Raw genomic sequence first — 13,179 nt, 5'->3', positions numbered from 1 at the left:
GGAAGTAGCTAGATCTAAGATCAAGAATAGTTAGATAGGTTGTTTGCAATATTGTAAAACTTTAAACCTTAACCTACTAAATATAACTAAATGACAATATCATGTATTGTAGGGTTAAGTAAAAATACTAAAACTAGCATTCGGACAGAAAATTCAGACAAGATAAGTATTACAGAATAAGATAATAAGTAGACTTGGAACTACTCGTAAACATGAAACCGTATACCATTGGAATAAGAACATTTAGCACAGTTGGTGTCTATATAGGGTGTTTCAAATCAAAACCAACAAGGTTTGGGAGGTGATTCCTGATACCAAGAAACGACTAAAAGTATAGACCAACCTGGGTGCACAAATGCATCCTTTCAGAGTTATAGGCCACCGAAAACGTGAAAAAATGGACTTTAAAGATCCATAACTCAGAAAATATGGGCTCTACAGTAGTCGGGTTAAGACTTCATTTAGGAACTAATATGTGTCCTATCCAAAAATCCATGTTTCAGAATCCTAAGGCCTCACGCAACAATTTTTAAAGACGGAGTTTGACTACGGGCAAATAATATGAAGTCTTACCCCTATAAAAATTGTTCCGGAAGTACCACAGGATTCTAAAATATGGATATTTTGATAGGGCACATACTAGTTCCTAAGTGAAATCTTAACCCGACTACGGTAAGCTCCATAGTTTTAGAGCTATGGACCTTTAAAGTTAATTTTTTCATGATTTCGGCAGCCTATAACTCTGAAAGGAAGCATTCGTGCTCCCAGGTTGGTCTATACTTTTTATCTTATCTTGGTGTTAGGAATCACCTCCCAAAAGTTGTCGGTGTTGTTTTGAAACACCTTGTGTATGACGTGCATTTTAACAGAATTATTATTTCTCTCTGTTTAGGGTGGCTATTATAACTGGGCTTTTATGTTTTCGTTTAACAAATTCATACCAATACTTATAATTGGCACTATTGAAGCCATAACAGTATTTTGGTTATATGGTGTTAACAGATTCTGTGAAGATATTGAAGGCAATTGTAAAATCAAACCGCACAAATATTATATTCAGTGTTGGAGAGTTACTCCAGGATTTCTAATTGTAAGTACAGTTGATATATGATCATTTCCTTAGATACTTACTTGAGTTAAAAGTGCTTGTTCAGTTACTATTCACTGAATTGAAATGAGACCGTCTCGAAAAGATAATGAAAATAATATTTTGTATTAGAAAATACATCTGTTTCTATTGTAAGAGCTTCCCTCAACTTCTGAGCAATTCTAGCTGAAGCGTATTTGCTAATGTTTAGTATTTTCGGCGTTTCTTGAAACCTATTGAGGTACTGTCTGCGTTACTTACTTCGCAGGCTACCAAAAGTGCTGGTGAACAAAAGAGTTACAGTACGAGAGAAATATGTTGGGTAGTTCCTCCGCTTCTGGAATTTGTGTTGGCTCAATGTTCGTTTCCACTTCTTAGTTTATTAGATAAATTGTGTAAGCTTTTCACAGTATCATAGCGATGTCTTTGGTTTGTTCAGACCAATGTTGCATACCTTTAACAGCTTTGGCAATTCCTTTTTTGAAATGTTTTATGAAATACTAGCAAATCTTCCCACTTGTTACAGCGGTCAATATTAGGAGTTCTTCCTTCTGCACATTTTATATAGAATTTTCTGAACATGAAATCTCGCAAGAAATTCGAACGCCTTGTATGGACATCTTAGTGAATCGCTTCTACCACGTTTCTTCGTTTTTCTAGATCAAACATCTAAACATATTTAATTATTTTAGGTGAAAAGTCTAAATACCATATTGAATGTCTCTAACTTTGAGGAACTCCGTGATATGAACATATTATTACCATAATTGCAATTCCCACCTCCTTCTTGTTCCCACCCATTTTCTCTTTCCTTCTAGATTAAATATGAAAAAAAAACGCTAAAAACACTTGTCTTATTTTAAATGAGAAGTTTATATATCAAATTTCGTGTCTAACCTTCAGTAATTCGGAGATGTGGACATCCTAATATAATCATTTCGACCCCTTTTTGTCCCCCATCCCCGTTGAATTTCCAAAAATCCTTCCTTAGTTGTACTTTACGTCACAAATCCCATGCCCTGTTCAAATTTTAAAATTTTTAGTTTAGGCGGTTCGGACTGAACATTGATAAATTAGTAACCACTAACGCAGAACTTTTTTCTACATATAGAGATTTCTTGGATATTATTAAAATTCATGTTTAATGTTTATGAGATAATTTCAAAACAAGCATAATATTGAAAGTATTTATTATTACACTTCCATAATGTGCTATGTATAAGTGTCAGAAGTCTTACAGAAAGACTAAGTCCGTCCGTTTGTCTGTCTGTCGACCTCGACAGATTACAACCAAAAACGGAAGATATATCAAGAAGCGTTTGTTTTTTTAAAAAAAACAATAGAATTAGCGTCCCAAGATTCCATCTGCTCCGTTAACCTGTTATTCTAACCAGAAGTGGTTGACATTAATCATTTCTGGTTTCAACAGTTTTTGCCGTAGAACAAAAACGGTATTAGACAGCGACAAGAGTTTTCTTTTAATTGGTTCAGCGTCTCAATTTGATTTGACTTAATTTTCAGTTTAGCGTATCTTTCAGCAGTGAGGCTATATGAGACTTGGACCTACAGCTTAATATGGTTCAGTGTCTCAAAACAACATAATACCACCACCTGCAACATTCTACCGAAACCATAAGTGGTTGAAATTTACTACTACTTTCGGTTCCAATAATGATTTCGCCAGAGCAAAAAAGCCAGCGTTGACGTGATTTTGTCCCAATGACCCCTGGCTCATCACCCAGGTTCCCTGGCCCAGTGTCAATGACCTATTAGTACCTAGAACCACCCTCTCTAAATTTTGGTAGGGGTACCTCGGCCCACAAACTTACATTTTATGAATTTCCTTAACTATAAAGTTGGAATGATAGTAGGGAACCGCAGCATGTACCTCTGGAAGCCTCGGTGATCCATCTAGTTTCCTTCATGCGTAAAAAATTGCCAAAAACGTAAATTTCGGAGTTTTTCATACTATTTTATCCTGTTTGGTGAGGCTTTATCACACTATATTGTCATATAGTTAAGTAGAGGGCCCATTCCCTTTCATTGGGCATGGGTATCCCTCTTTAATTTTGGGAGGAATACATATTACCACACCTTGCGTTTGGGAATTGTTATAAGGAACGGTAAATGTTCTGTAGGTCCCAATATTTAGCGCTGTGAATTTGGGTGGTCCATCTTTTTCTCTTTTATGAATATAAAATTTCCAAAAATTCAAAATTTGGAGGCTTTTGACCTAATTTATCCCCTTTGTCTTAGGTTTATCACATTATATAGTTGACTACAGGATTCCATTTTCTTTCACAAGACATGAGTACATTGATAAATCCCGTTCGCAAATTTGTCGGGGATAAAATAGACCATTTCTTAAATATGAGAATTGCCAAAAATAATAATAATAATAATAATAATAATAATAATAATAATAATAATAATAATAATAATAATAATATTTGATAAATGTTCTCTAGGAGTTAAATATATACACCGTAAATTTTGATGGTAGTGCTTATCGCCGTCTGTGGGAAAACATTTCGAAATATTAGTATCACCACGTGCTCGGTTATTGAACTAATTTATATTTTTTTGATGAGGTTTTAACTCATTATATGGTTACATAGTTAAGTATAGGGGCCTATTCTCTTTCATAAAACATAGGTGCATTGATGCTCCCTTCCCAAAATTAGAGAAGGGTGTGTTGGTTCACCCTTTAAATTTCGGAGCTGTCAAAGAACAAAATTTAGTAAATGTTCCCTAATATTCAAATACATATTTCTCTAGTGGATCACCAGAGTGTTGACGGATGACCAAAAGTCGGAGGTATAGGTTGCGCCGTTGAACATTTGTCACGTTACAATTTGGAAGGTAACGACTTCTTGCTGCGCATTGTTGCTGAGGAGGAAACTTGGTGCCATCATTTTGAACCGAGTTCAAAGTTTTCCACTGTGCAGTGGAAACTCCCGTCATCTCTACGTCCCAAAAAATTCAAGATGCAACCGTCTACGGGGAAGGTTATGGTGTCTGTGTTCTTTCATTGCCAGGACCATAATTGCTCGACTTCAAGGAACCAGGACAGTCCATCAACGCCGCACGGTACTGCCAGACCTTGACACTCTTACGGAGAGCCATCAAAAACAAAAGGTCTGGTTTATTGACCGCTGGAGTAATTGTGTTGCATGACAAGGCGCGTCCACACGTTGCAAGGACGCTGTGCATGATTGGTTTAATAGTCAGCCGTCCAAATTTTGCATGGACGGCATTTATAAGTTAGTGACACAATGGGACAAGTGTCTCAACACTCATGGTGACTTCTTCTGAACAATATTTTTACTGCACGCTAACCATAGACGGCTCTAGATAGTGTACAAGTTTCCGCTCAAAATAAAATTTATTTCATGAATTATGACCACTGAACGGGTTTCAGTCGATAGAACTTCTATATATACAACCGCGGATCCAGAATATGATTAAGGGAGAAACTAAACCATAGTTTGCCGCTTTATCCAGTGTAAAGAAAGTAGGATTGAGGGCCATTTTATCCAGTGTATAACTGAGCGTCAAGGCGGCAGCTATAGTCCCTATAGCCCTCCCCATGGATCCGTGCCTATATATATACACTTCTCTAAATTTGGTTGATACCGCTTGTTCCCTTTTATAGGTATAAAATTATCAAAAGTAAAGCTTGATATTTGGAGGAAATTTTAAATTTTGGCAGGAAAGTTGAATTAGCATGAGGCACGAATTTTGGATGTTGCACTTAATATTCACTAAGGTAAATTATAATATATTATCATATGGATGAATACAAGGTCTCATTGTCTTTAATCGAACAGAAGTACATTGAGAGGAACACATTTGGCTCACCCTTAAACTTTGAAATTATTAAAAAATAAAATATTTTAATTATTCTTTAGGAGTCGGGTAAATTTGAGTGGTTTAACTTGTTCCCTTTAATGGTTAAAGAAAATTGCCAGAATTGAAATTTGAGGATGTTGACCTAATATATCATCTAAATGTTTTGAAACTTAGGGACAACTCTTAGTCTAAGGTCATTGATGTATTAAATTAGAATTTGGAACCTCGTAAGTAACCTCTTTATTAAAACCGATTTCACACATCGAACTTTGATCGCAGCTCAACATAACGTTATGGGTGGAAAGTTTAAGCAATGATATTTTAAGGTGGACGGTATCGTATTCCAGGATTTTCTCGAATTTTTTTCAACTTTCTTCATTCTACAGTTTTCTCAACTCACTTATTTGCATTTACCGCCTGTTTCATTTATTTTATTTTTAAAAAATGTAACCGTAGTATTTACCTGCATATTACCAGCTACTCTTTAGCGTTTTCAAACAATTTTAATTCCTCTTACCTTTTATTCCTAAGTATAGCTCGTTCACTAATATTATTTTAGCAACATTAAAATTACAGAAGGTTGTTCGTTTTATATCTGACCGATTTTCAGAGTGTTCTTATGAAAAGCTGTGTCGCTATCATTGGTTGTTTTGTGTCATACCACGAGGATTATGGACTATCGTCTGACATCGCAATTATCACAGCAACAAACCACGATGAATCACAGATATAAGAATTCCGTGCTTTCTGCTTTGTGTCATAATAAAACCTTGACGGAATGGGCGGAAGATTTGACCATCTTCACCTGATTCTGTTGGCTCCATACAAACGAGGGATGTCTTTCGATAGGTTGAGACCATGATAAAGCGATGAAAGTAGGCAGCATTCACTTTCACATTTTATTCTCCCTTACGTAACCCGAACTTCCCCTCGTAACCATCTGGTGACAATTACGATTGTATGCTAGAAGTGTTCTCAGCACTGGTTGTTAAACTTGTTACTTTCCTTCCGAGAGATGTTACGGTACGTAATTATCTAAATGTTTCCATTACTATTGAGATAAATGTAGGCCACATTCCAATGTGAAAACCGTCTTCCATTATGACCCCTTCATTTAAATGTCTTTCGTACAGTTTGAGACAGTTTGTCTTACGTTCAGCAAAGTGACGCAGGAACAGTCTCGTAGCCAGCCCAAAAATTTAGAGGAGGGGGCGGTTGAAGTTAGGGGAGGCATGATCCAATCATAGTATAGTTCATCACCATATTATAGTTCATTTGTATGCCTACCGTGAACATTTTAGGGGGACTCCCTAGCCCCCCGTGGATAAGGGCCTGCGCAGGAAGGAGGTTGTGACTGACAATGGACTACGAAAGAATTTAATCTCCGGGCCATGTTATCCAAGAGTGGTGGATTCTCATGTCCTTATCGATCGACAAATTCCATGAAATACCTCAGGCAACACTTTCATTGGTTGTACAAAATATACGTATGAAAGAGCCATGATGTACTCTTGCCAATAATTTTTCACTTTCGGGGCATTTGAATAGCACTAAGATGGCACTGTGCACTTGTAAGCAGAATTCACACACTGATGAAAGCACGAGTACAGAGATGACAGCAGCGTTAAAAAATTGGTCGGATATAAATCGAAAACTATCTTGAATTTTTCTAATTTTCTAAATGATAACGAGAAAATAACTTAACAATATATTTATTTATTTTTTTTATTTTTTTATTTTTTTGTTTTTTTGTTTTCTTACAGTGCATATGTGTTACGAGTTTTGTATCATGGGTAAATCCTAATTCTGAGGGTGTTCTTTATCCGAAGACTGCTATCTTCTTTGGATGGTTAATTAACGTTCTTCCAATTATAATAGTGCTACTTTTCAGCATTATACATGTTTCCCAGTTATGGAGACATGAGGTATGAATTTAATTACTTTAGTTGATAGAAACATTGTATATTTATACGAATTCTGATCTGTTTGTCTCTAAATTCTATAAGATACTGCTCTCTGGAATTCGGCTTAAGTCTCTCCAGCCTTTTCTCTTAAGTTTATTTTTTAATCATATTGTGACAGCACAATGAAAGATACGTCATTTTGATGGCACTGAAACCTTATTTCACTTGGTACATAAAGGCGAGTTTATACTGTGATATTTTAGAAGACAAAGTCAAAATTTTGGAATTGTAGATATTTTGAAAATTTAAAAGTAATCTCCTGCAATTCATCAAAAATCTGATTCGATTATTGAATAAGTTCATATATTTTTTTTAAAATATCACACATACAAACAACTACCTAGTATCACTACGTTCCAAATTTCTGATCCAAATAGTTTGAAACTATGAGTTGAATATATAAATGGTCTAATTAAGTAAAAGTAATGAAAAGGATCATGTAAATTCAGTAGATGACTGTAATTTGGTGGGTTATTTTACAGTCCAACGATAAGAGAGGAATTTTAGGAAAAATTTATCCTAATTAAAATGTATTAATTTAATTTGCAATTATTATTTTTTTAAGAAAGATGCATTACAGCCTCACTACACGTGCTTTCTGTTACAAAAGTTTAAGATCATGATCTCATGCTGGCTGAAATGAATTTTTTAAACGATGTGTTTTAGTTTAATGCTTCCTGTTTATACACTGCAGCCAAGGGAGATGGTGATTATGATAATGAACGAAATGATGAAAAAAGTAAGTGGGAGGAAACAGTAGAATCCTGGGAGAACTCACACATCCTGTGTTTGTCCACTGCAAACCCCATTTGCCGATAGCTAGGATCAAAGTAGAGATCTCACGTACCAGAAGTGAACGGTTTACTGCGGCTCCAGCCTAAAATAGAATCCAATTACAAAATTAAAGCAGGAGAATGTAGGAAACGAAGTTAGATATTGGCTTGGATTCTATTGATGATCTAAGATGATCTAAGATCAAATATTAAGTTAGATACAGAAAATTCAAAGATTGAGAAGTAAAACATGCTTATTTGGAATTTTTGAAGTAAAATATTATGAAGTTGATAAGAAATAGTACGTATAAGAACTGACTGATAATCAGAATGTTAAAGTAAATACAATCATCGATCAATTAATAAGATAAAGATTATGCAAATTCTAATAACTAATATAAATGTATTATTATAAAATATTCTTGATAGACTTCAAGTATTAAAAATATGTTTTTTGTACTAATAATAGCAATACAAAATCCGCCAAGTCTTTGGCCTGCTTTACTAAAATCGTGCTAGCTCTAATTGTTTATATTTAACTATTTTTAAGTTTGCCCAGCAACTTTACCAAACTCCATGTCATACTTACTGTTAGGCAATTATTCAACCACTTCGTTACATACATCATTGTGTTGATCTAAATCACTGACTAGCAAACGATAGCGCAGGTAGCGACACATATTAGCGGAACTTTCTATTAGGAATTACTGCTATGCATAGACTTAGATGTTAGCTTTTTATTATCGGAGTTAATACTATTTTAAAAATTTAAGTAAACTGATATTAACTAGAGGTGAGAACAAAAGCCGGTTTTTCGATGTTTATGAAAACAGAAATCTGTTCTTCAAAACATTCAGGAAACAGTTTTTTAAATGGTTTTCTATCAAAACTGGTTAGATTTTCTCTCAAAAACATTTTTTTAATCGAAACGGTTCAGTTTTCTGTCAAAACCAGATTTCGGTTTTCAAACTGGTTAGGTTTCCCATCAAAAACCGGTTTCGATTTTCTGTCAAAAACCGGTTTAAATGAAAAATCAAACTGCTTTTAGATAAAACAGAAATGACTTTTCTATAAATTGGTTTTGCCTATCCGAATTACGCCACCGGTCTCTCGCCGACAACTCTTTTCTTGTGTCCAGTTCCCTGTCGCTATTCCAGCTTCCATGAGTTCAACAAAATGATACATTTGCTTTTGAATCGATGGCCTGTAGAACATTCTAAGATATGAAACCATACCTCTAAATATAATTTCGAGAATAAACTTAGTTGTTAACTGTGAAATAAAATCTTAAAAATTGTAAAAATCTTCACCCTTATGCAAAGTGGTTTTAAGCGTTGTTTGATTAACGCGTAATGCAACTTCCGTATTTAGTAACATGTAAGTGAGGTTAACAACGATTTATATCGATAAAAGCTTGACACGACTTTTTTGCAGGATTATCCAAATACATTAGGAAAAATCAAGGTAAAAGAGACCCATTCTCCTTTATATTGATTTCTACTAATATGTTGCGACAAATCTATAGAAAAGTCGTGGCTAGCATTTCTCGACATAAATCGTTGTCAACGTCACTAACGTGTTTCTAAATACGAAGTTAGCGTCACACATTAATCGAACTCTTAATGCAACGCTTAACAGTGCAGTGGTCGCGCTCTTCAGATTACATGTTTGGTCGCGCGGATCAATATTGTGATCCACAGCCTAATTTATTTTTCGCACAGTTATATTTATAGTACTGTTATCGTATGGTTGGTGCAGAGTATAAAGCAAAGTATAACGCACATTTTATTAATATTTGTTTATTATTTAAAGAAAAACACACTTATTTATAAGACCTTTTGCAATTTTAACAACACAAACTTATAACAAAACTTATTCATTTTATTGTCAATGCGGCAAGCCAACGCCCCAATAGGTGTAGGAGCATTTTTAACAGCACCATGAGGGCCAGGTGCCTGAAAAGGAGGTATTAAATTGATATATGGAGCTCTAGAAGTACATGGCAATTGAGGATTCAAATACCAGTGGGTTGGCTCTCTTTTCGTACCTTTTTCCTTACCTATGTAAAACTCACGTAAATGAAGGTAGTTGAGGTTCTCCTGTAGGTCTTGCTTCTACTGGAATATCTTCCTCTGCTACTTCTGCAGGTAGCGGGGGTACTGCTGCAGCCTCTGATTCTTCGTTTTGTTGATCTCCATTACTGTCGAATTATAAGAAACTTCAGTATCAATCAAGAGGTCTTCCTCTACTTCCTCTGGATCTTCTATACCAACAATGCTGTCACAATCACTCTCCGTTTCATTTAACCTCTTACGTATCTGTTCACGGTCTCGTTCCGACATTTTAAACACTAAATATACGCACCGTGTAGAAAACAAACCCAGTTATATCAAAACCAAAATGGGCCAAGTTTAAAAATGTAGTCCGTGTTTGGTCGCGTGGATCACAATAGTGATCCAAGCACAAAATCGACCACCCGGTAAACGCACTTTTGCCAGCAGGAAAGTTGTGACATCACTGGTCTGTTCCACATGATGTGGGGGAAGGTAGATGGCTGCCTAAGGTAAAGCGTTCTACCAACTCCTAGCGGCAACGAAAGATATACCCCTGAATCACAATAGTGATCCGCGCGACCACTGCAGTGTTAAAACGCTCCTGTATAGGGCCCCAAATTGGTTTATGCTATTCCTCGAATCAATCTGAATAACTTAAATTGCATTGTAAATGTAAACATTTCATCTGAATGAAACCAAGAAAAGATTATGTATGTTTTTCCATTATCTTCAGGGTCTAACATCAACACTATAGTAATTGTGACAATTTTCTTTCAGCGATGCCAACTACGACCAGTTTTATACAGCAGTGCCGTCTGGAAATCTCCAGTACGGACCAAACAAGAGATCCTAGATGATTCGAGTTACTCATTTAAGTCCGCACTCACGGACCATACATCGAGTGAAGTAAAAGGTTGAACTGTGAAGAAATGAATCTGACGCTTTCCATTAGATTCTCCACAAAGAAGGAAATATTATTCAACAAAGTGTTTATTTGTTGTTGCAATAAATGTAATGTACGCAAGGAAGAAATATTAAGAAACAAATTATTTATTTATTGTTACAATGAATGTAACCTTTTAAAAAGTCTCATATATACATATAGAAACGTTGTGAACTGTAAAATATACTCTAGTTATTAAAGGTAGTTATTAAAGCTCAATATTGTATAATGGATTTAAAATTTTACTTCCTAGTTCAAATTTTGACAGAATTCTGTTTTATGTAATGTCATTGTCAATATTCAACATTTGTCCAAATACAAGATGTTATTTATTTCTACTATTTGATTTTAAAAAAATGTTTTAAAACTAATGATGAAGTGCGAGCGATTTTCGCTTTCACTAATTTCAATCCCAAATTATAGGAATAAGTCTCTCTATATAAACAGTATGCTTTTAGTAAATGTTGGGGGCAAATGTTATATAAAATTGGAGAGAACGCACTCCCTTATTAATGGTTTGCAACAACCAGCAATTGGAACGTGGGACATTCGCAGAAAAAATAAACCATACTCGACGAAATTGTATTTTTTTTTAAACATTATTACAGAATTTTTACTTAAATCTCAGGGGGAGATGTATGAGTATTTGATTGACTTCAACTGCAAAAGTAGGGATTATGTGAAAACCTGAATAAACATACATTATATGGTGTTAGAATAATATTTACGAAAGTTATTATAGAACATTTTTTTAAAGCTGGAGGGGAAGTAGTTTAATCTCTTGTTCTCGATTGATTTTGAATCGTAAATAGTGGGATTGAGTAGTGAAGACTCAAAAAGTATACGACATATTCGTTGAAGATCTAATATTTATGCGAAAGGTGTCTTGGGAGTGCGTCAACACAACGCAAAATCAACATGTTAGTTTGCGATAATAGGAATAGTAGTTGATTGATTTGCGTTGCGTTGCGTTGCGTTCCGTAATATTATCGGAATCTTGTATGGGATGGGGCCCTTGGATAGCCGTTATCTATTGTAGTCGATGGAAGAAGTAATCCTTACCACATTAAGATTAGCAGTTATTGGTCTTTAGATCACATTCCGAACCAGATGTTGTATATAGACATATTGCGAAGCGTAACACAACTCAAATCATGTAAAAATTAATTATAACTGCCATCTCTAAAAATTAATTATAACTGCCATCCCATTGTCGCAAATTAAAGTGCAGATTTTGCGTTTGCGTTGTCACAAACCTTTGTGGAATGACCCCCTTTCAAAGTAATTTTAAGCCCAATAAGTCAGCAAATGTTGCATTTGTTTGCTCCAGATGTTGTTCTTGCAGATTAACATAATTTTAAAAAATACTGTAAATTTCTCATTCTATAGACTTTATATATCTCTAAATATAAAAACTATTATTATTTATCTCTACAATGTTGTAAACTGAAGTAATAAAATTTTATATATAGCAATTACGTGCAATAATATACATTCTTATAGTGGCTGCGTCGACTCGCGAGACCTAGAGTCTACACCAATTATAGAACTGCTTTGCTCACGTCTGATGCATCGGAAGAATTAGGTAAAATTCGTGAAGCTGCCTTCCGAACGCACATTTAAGATAACGTGAAACAGCAGAAGTACACCGAAAATGTCAAACTAAAAAAACATGGCGAACTACCGATAGAAGAGCACTTATTGAACTATAACACGAACACAAACAATTATTCGAATTAAACGGTGAGAATAATAATAGGAAAACATAAAACGACCACAAGGGCGCCCATATTGTGGTTTCCAAGGGGGGGGGGCAAGTATGCGCGACATTTCAAGTATAGGTTCAAATTTTGCTGTAACTAATGTAAAAATTCAATTGGGTTTTCGATATTCCGAAGTACAATTTCCTCTAGGGGGCAAACGCCCCACCTTGGCCCCCTGATGGGCGCCCTTGAACGACAATAACAACAAAAATTAACGAAACGAAACCTAGCGGCGATCTGACAACACTACACGCAAAAAAGGAAAGGTTACTAGTAAACAAGAAAAAGGTGGACAGTAACCAAGTTAGTTTGTCAATATATAGACAACAGAGTCGTGTGTCTCAGCAGCCAAGCCAAAAAGGTTAACGAGAGAAGGTGATCGTAACCTTGCGTTACAGGTTAACATTGCTAGGTTACAGTGTAATAACTCACAGGGGTACGCTAACCGATCACGTAGTTACCATTATCAATCATAGGCTGTAACCGGTAACCTTGTTAGTATGTTGGAATAACCGACTGCTCGGTTAACGAAACAGGGTGCGACAACTTTCTAACCGTGTATTTTGATTAGTATAATTTATTTAATAAATAACAGTAACAGATATTCACTCAGCCACGAGCACATCAAAAAATACAATACTAAAATAGATAATAACTACCTAAATTCATTTTCATTTCTAGTATGTACTTTTTTTTTTTATCGTCATCCCGTTTAAAGTCAGTCAGTCAGTCAGTCAGTCAGT

At 35.3% G+C, this 13,179-nt stretch overlaps 1 protein-coding gene across 4 annotated transcripts in view; it reads left to right on the top strand.

Moving 5' to 3' along the window:
- LOC145675752 (sodium-dependent proline transporter-like) overlaps window positions 1–11,243 on the top strand; it is a 124,638-nt gene extending 113,395 nt beyond the window's left edge. For all 4 annotated transcript variants that reach the window (XM_081746405.1, XM_081746404.1, XM_081746402.1 and 1 more), the window contains 3 exons: window positions 893–1,090; window positions 6,703–6,864; window positions 10,508–11,243. In XM_081746405.1, coding sequence (XP_081602531.1) covers window positions 893–1,090; window positions 6,703–6,864; window positions 10,508–10,648 — 501 coding nt within the window. In that variant the 3' untranslated portion in view covers window positions 10,649–11,243. The remainder of the gene's footprint in view (window positions 1–892; window positions 1,091–6,702; window positions 6,865–10,507) is intronic.
- The last annotated feature ends 1,936 nt before the right edge of the window (window positions 11,244–13,179 follow it).

The sequence above is a fragment of the Thermobia domestica genome, chromosome 18 (genome assembly GCF_964235325.1).
Source record: "Thermobia domestica chromosome 18, izTheDome1.hap1.1, whole genome shotgun sequence".
Taxonomy (NCBI): Eukaryota; Metazoa; Arthropoda; class Insecta; order Zygentoma; family Lepismatidae; genus Thermobia; species Thermobia domestica.
Note: the sequence above shows the minus strand (reverse complement) of the source record. Positions and strands in the feature narration are given on the sequence as shown.